Below are 6000 nucleotides of genomic sequence, written 5' to 3' on the forward strand. Positions count from 1 at the left end.
GTACACCACATACGGTATATATATTACCGTTACTACAGGAAACACTCTTCACAGCGTACTTCAGTGGGAGCTGAGCTGCAGTACCCTGGTACGCCCAGTACACTTTGAACGGAGCTGTACTTGTTCCATTCACAGTGCAGCCAGGGAACAGCTGCTTATTGGGGCTGCGGGTGTTGGACCCTCACCAATCAGATAATAGTGACCTATCCTGAAGATAAATCATCAATATCAGGAGCCTGAAAACCCTTTAAATAAGCCACAGTGACCAATGTGTTTCAAGTAAACTGTGACATCACAAATGGTTTCCATCAAGTAAGCGACTGTGACATCACAAGTGGTTTCCATCAGGTAAACTACAGTGACATCACAAGTGGGTTTCAGTCAGGTAAATTACAGTGACATCACAAGTGGGTTTTAGTCAGGTAAGTTACTGTGACATCACAAGTGGGTTTAATTAGGTAAACTACAGTGACATCACAGGTTGTTTTCTGTAAGGTAGGCTGCTGTGACATTGCAGCTTTGTTTGTCAGGTAAGGTACTGTGACATCACAAGTGTGACATCACAAGGACTGCAGTTTTAGTCGCTGTGATATCATAAGAGTTTTCCAGTCAGGTAAGTTGCTGTGACATCACAGTCTGTCAGGTAAGCTCAGGGCGGACATAACCTACCATATGTAGCATTAAATTACAGCTGAAATCCAGAGCCCGGATCCTGTTCTTGCCCAGGGGTCTCTGTTATTGCTGTCTGCCCTGATGTTAACCCTTTATACTACCACGTCTTCACCAGTTTAGCTCATGAGAATATTTCATGAGCTAATATTTGTAGACCCGACCTGTGAGAGACCCCATCAGACGGCGGGGAGGCAGCGCTGTTTGTTCAGCTGTGCAAAGATATTTTATTCAGACCTCTTCTCCTCGCAGGTTTATAATGGATCCCTCCAGGCTCCTTATACCAATCCCACGGCTCCCGTCCACATAACCACAGGCTCTGCGGTGAGTGAAGCACTGCGGTGGGGACAGGTCTAGATGTGTATGTTATTATTGTATGGGGTCATAATGAAGATTCCAGTGTATAGTCCATAAAAAGGTCCGGTGTAGACTGTAGTGAAGGCAATCTTCTTACCAGTGACTGTATTTGTGAGTTATAACCTCCCTTCAGATCCTCAGCTGTGTCATGTGACCAACACTCTGTCTCTCCAGCTGACACAGGACGTCAGTTTCTTCTCTATTCATTCCTATGAGACTGACATTGAGGCTCCCATAGGAATACATAGAGAAATCGGCTTCCTGTCCACACATAAGATGCTGTGTTATTTGGAAAGTCAGAGTGCTGGTCACATGACACAGCTGAGGATCAGAAGGGAGGTTATAACTCGCAAATACAGTCACTTGTAAGAAGATGGCCTTCTCTACAGATTACATCATGTACCTTTCTAATAGGTCAAAGAAACACATTTTTTTTGTGGGAGTGCTTCTTTAATATATCCTTATAGCAGTAAGAGCCCTGTTTTTCTGATACAGAGCCTGATCTAGATGCCACCCTGTTCACCCTAGGTCCTTCTGCCAGCTCCATCTTCTTGATTGACAGGGCTAAGCAAAGTGACTATGCAGGAACGTGGCCCTGTCGAGGAGAGGCTGGCAGAGGAAGAGGATCAAGGGTGCCTTGGAGGGGTGAGGCATCTCCTCCATGTTTGCTCCCACTGGCCACTTATGGAACATATACATGTATGTGTGAAAGAGCATTATAAAGTATATCTCCAACACTTGTTTGGCCGACAGCTATCTCTCCTGAAACCTCCAGACACATGCACGCTTGGCTGGGAAGAGCATGCATGGATTCAGAACGGGGAGAGGGAAGAAAGCCGCTGCCCCTGAGAACAAAATGCCCAATCAATCTTTTCCCTGACATCTTTCATAGCTGGATAGTTAGGAGCCCCCCATAAATATTCGGCCAACAATGTGTATGGCGAGCTCTAGTTACAAAAACCATTGGGGGGATCTACCTAGCTATTATGAACATATAATCGGAGGTATGCTTTAAAAGGGGTTTTCCGAGACGTTGTGAATGATGGCCTGTCCTCTGGATCGGTCATCAGTATCTGATCAGTAGGGGTCCAACACACGGGACCCCCCCAATCAGCTATTTGAGAACGCACTGGCACTCCTGTAAGCTCCACAGCTTACCCTAGGCACAGCTAACTCCTATTCAATTAAATGGGGCTGAGCTGCAATACCAAGCATTGCCACTCTCCAATAGATGGCGCTGTGCTTTGTAAGCTGTCAGGAGGCCGTGGTGCTTACAGGAGCATCGGTGCCTACTCAAACAGCTGATCGGCGGGGGTGTTGAACCCCCCCCCCACCGATCAGATACCGATGACCTATCCAGTCAATAGGTTATCAGTTAGAAACTGTCGGAAAACCCCTTTAACTCTGTTAACCCTGTGTGCAGGAGATCTGAAGCTTTGTATAATCACCAACCCCTACACAAATATACTATGAATTGAATGAGAACAGACAGCGACCTGGTGTGAAAAGATGAAAATTCAGTAAACCTCAAATATTTTTTTTTTCTTTGCGGCAGGGTTGCAAGGAGAGGCTGGATCCGTTTTTTCCACTGCATCGTGAATGGAGCGCAGTAAGGATCGAAGATTACGGCTATACACGTGTCCACATAGCAAACAGGACTCACATACACATCCAGCAGGTGTCCGATGACCGGGTGAGGGCATGTTACCGCATATACACTGTGCCGCGTGCTGGCTCGTATGTCTGGAGTGGCATTTGTATGACGCTTTATTTTCAATTGTGATTCTGTCTGACTTCTATGAACGCTTTCTCCTCCTGATTGTTTGCTGCAATGTATCAGTGCAGTTAAAATGTAAAAAGCCAGGAGTCCAGGCAGTTTAGATCACAGAGGATGCTGTAGACTAAGGGCTCATGCACACGACCGTATGTATTTTGCGATACGTCCCATCCTTGTCCGTAATGCCAACAATAATAGGACTTTTTCAATCATTTTGCAGAACGGACATACGGAAACAGAATGCACACGAAATAACTTCAGTTTTTTTTGGCGAACCCATTGAAATGAATGGTTCCGCATACGGTCCGCAAAAAAAACGGAACGAACACGGAAAGAAAATACATTTGTGTGCATGAGCCCCAACACTGAATGAAAATCTGTCCTGGCACACGACTCAGTAGCAGACCTTCAGGCCACATGCACACGACCATATTTTTGGTCCATATTCGATCCGCATATTTTGCTGATGCGGACCCGTTCATTTGAATTGGGATACAAAAATGTCCGCATGCGGATGTCCGTTTCAACAACCCACGAAAAAAAAAAAAACGTCCTATTCTTGTCCGTTTTGCAGACAGGAATAGGCATTTTTAACTAGGGCGCGACGTGCGGAACGGGAAAATGTGGGACGCACGCGGTTGATATCGGTGTTTGTGGCTCCATGATTTGTGGACTGCAAAACAGACACAGTCATGTGGATCAGGCCCAAGGCCACCTGCACACGGTGCGGATTTGAACGGAGAAAATCTGCATTAAAAACACAAAACGCACATGAATATGCACTATTTATCGTGGATTTTGTGGGGGGTTTTTTATGTGTTTTTTTTGCTGTCGATTTTCTGTATGTTTTAACAACCCCATTTAAGTCTTTGGGGAAACCACAATACACCAGCTGCGGATCTGCACAAACAATTGACATACTGTGGATTTTAAAAGGGATTGTCTCCCTTCAGGAAATGGCATTTATCATGTAGAGGAAGTTAATACAAGGCACTTACTAATGTATTGTGATTGTCCATCTTGCTTCCTTTGCTGGCTGGATTCATTTTTCCATCACACTGATCGTATCCAGATACAAGGTGGCCGGGACGGAATATGCTGCACATGTGTGCCTATGGGCACTACCACGTTCCTGGCTGGCACTTTCTCCTATAGTGTGCAAGCACAACGACCACTGCTGGATTACAGGGTGGTCTGTAACCATGGAAACGAGTCATGTATATTGTGATGGAAAAAAGAATCCAGCCAGCAGAGGAGGCAATATGGACAATCACAATACATTAGTAAGTGCCTTGTATTTATCTTTCTCTACATGATAAATGCCATTTGCTGGAGTGAGACAACCCCTTTAAGGCCCCCTGCACTCCTTATGGAATACGTGCATTTTTTCCACGCGTATTTTTGTGCAGAAAAGCTGCAGCATAATACAGCACCAGCAAAGCAAATGAGATTTGCCAAATCTGTACATATTTTTCCATATTTTGTCTATTGTTTCTGCCTTTTTTTTTTTTTTTGTGCAGCTCTAATCAAAATCCGCAAGTAACACACGCAGATTTTGGTGCAGATTTGATATGGAAATGCAGAGAAATCCACATGACAATCCATGCGGAATATCTGCTTTGTAAGCCTCCCCCCTTTGCGTAGGTAGCCTAAAAGCCGCACGGCGCGTCAATTTCCGCACGCAATAGATACGCACCATGTACATGAGATTTGGCAAATGAACACTGAAGTGAACCTGACCGAAATAGTCTGCAGTAGAAATATCCCACTATTATGTGCCTACAGCTTCTGTGCGGACCTATGAGTCTCCATGGTTACAGACTACAATCAAACCTGGTGTAGTCTGATCCTGCAGTATTGTTATTTTTTAGGCCTTATTCAGACGTCGGTGAATCACGGACTTATGCTGTGCGTGTTCTCCACGGACAACACATGTACGCATTGATTTTAACATGCGTATTCACTCAGTAATTTACCACAGTCTGGGGTGACACCACGGAAGCACGCCCTATTTTTGTCTATCACGCTCATTATATTCTATGGGTTGGTGAAAAAACACGGACACAACACGGTAGCCTCTGTGCTTCACGGATCATTGCTAGGAGATGCTCTGGAAATTTATTTTCCGTGGAGTACGGATGACACAGGGAGGGTTAAAAAAACACAAAAAAAAAAACGACCCACTGATCCTTCACGGATGGACCACTGACTGTCTTGTCACTGATGTCATCACAGACGTGTGATTGAGGCCTCTCATCACATTTATCACAAGAAGTATATTTTGAACAAAGCCTGTGTTGGATGCTATGCCGCGACATCCCTCACCTATTGGATCCCATTGTGCATAGGAACTGTGTACACAAAACGGTCATACAAAGTCAGAAACCTGTGTTGTGTTTTCCCCCAGGATGGAGAGATCGTGGATGAGATCTGGCTGATTAAGAACAAGCGGTGAACACTCAAGTCTCTTTCTCTGGATAAGATTTAACCTGTTAATTTTTGCACTGATCTCCGGAGTGATGTCCTCGGGGAGATGCCTCCGATTCTGCTGCTGCTGCTGACCTCTGAGCTTTAGACATGTATAAGTGATAATGCTGCACTGACCAATCAAAGACACAAAGCCCGTAGGTTCATGGAGAACGTATAGATGCTAATGTACTGCTGTATGTGGAGCTGCCTTACGACGTGTGCTGCTATTTCTTCACCGTTTTCTAACCAGTATTCACTATGCAGATAACGCCCCCTTGACACCCGATCGGTCCCTTGATATTTAAAAGGGCATCTGTCAGCAGTTTTGTACCTATGACACCGGCTGACCTGTTACATGTGCGCTTGGCAGCTGAAGACATCTGTGTTGGTCCTAAGTTCATATGCGTCCATATTGCTGAGAAAAATGAAGTTTTAATATATGCAAATGAGCCTCTAGGAGCAACAGGGGGCGTTGCCATTGCACCTAGAGGCTCTGCTCTCTGCAACTGCTGTGTCCTCTGAACTTTGATTGACAGGGCCAGGTTTGATCACGTTCACACTGCCCGGTCCTGTCGTTCAAAGTGCTGAGGGTGCGGCAGTTTCAGAGAGAGCAGAGTCTCTAGGTGTAATGGTAACGCCCCCGTTGCTCCTAGAGGCTCATTTACATATATGAATAAATCATATTTCCCAGTAATGCAGACACATATGAACATGGGACCAACACAGAT

General features: G+C 45.2%; 1 protein-coding gene across 1 annotated transcript in view; it reads left to right on the forward strand.

Moving 5' to 3' along the window:
- The window catches only part of ACP7 (acid phosphatase 7, tartrate resistant (putative)), a 32764-nt gene extending 27072 nt beyond the window's left edge, over nt 1-5692 (forward strand). The window contains exons 12-14 of the mRNA XM_044306516.1: nt 922-993; nt 2582-2719; nt 5211-5692. Coding sequence (XP_044162451.1) covers nt 922-993; nt 2582-2719; nt 5211-5258 — 258 coding nt within the window. The 3' untranslated portion in view covers nt 5259-5692. The remainder of the gene's footprint in view (nt 1-921; nt 994-2581; nt 2720-5210) is intronic.
- Nucleotides 5693-6000: the final 308 nt, after the last annotated feature.

The sequence above is a fragment of the Bufo gargarizans genome, chromosome 9, assembly GCF_014858855.1.
Source record: "Bufo gargarizans isolate SCDJY-AF-19 chromosome 9, ASM1485885v1, whole genome shotgun sequence".
NCBI classification, from domain to species: domain Eukaryota; kingdom Metazoa; phylum Chordata; class Amphibia; order Anura; family Bufonidae; genus Bufo; species Bufo gargarizans.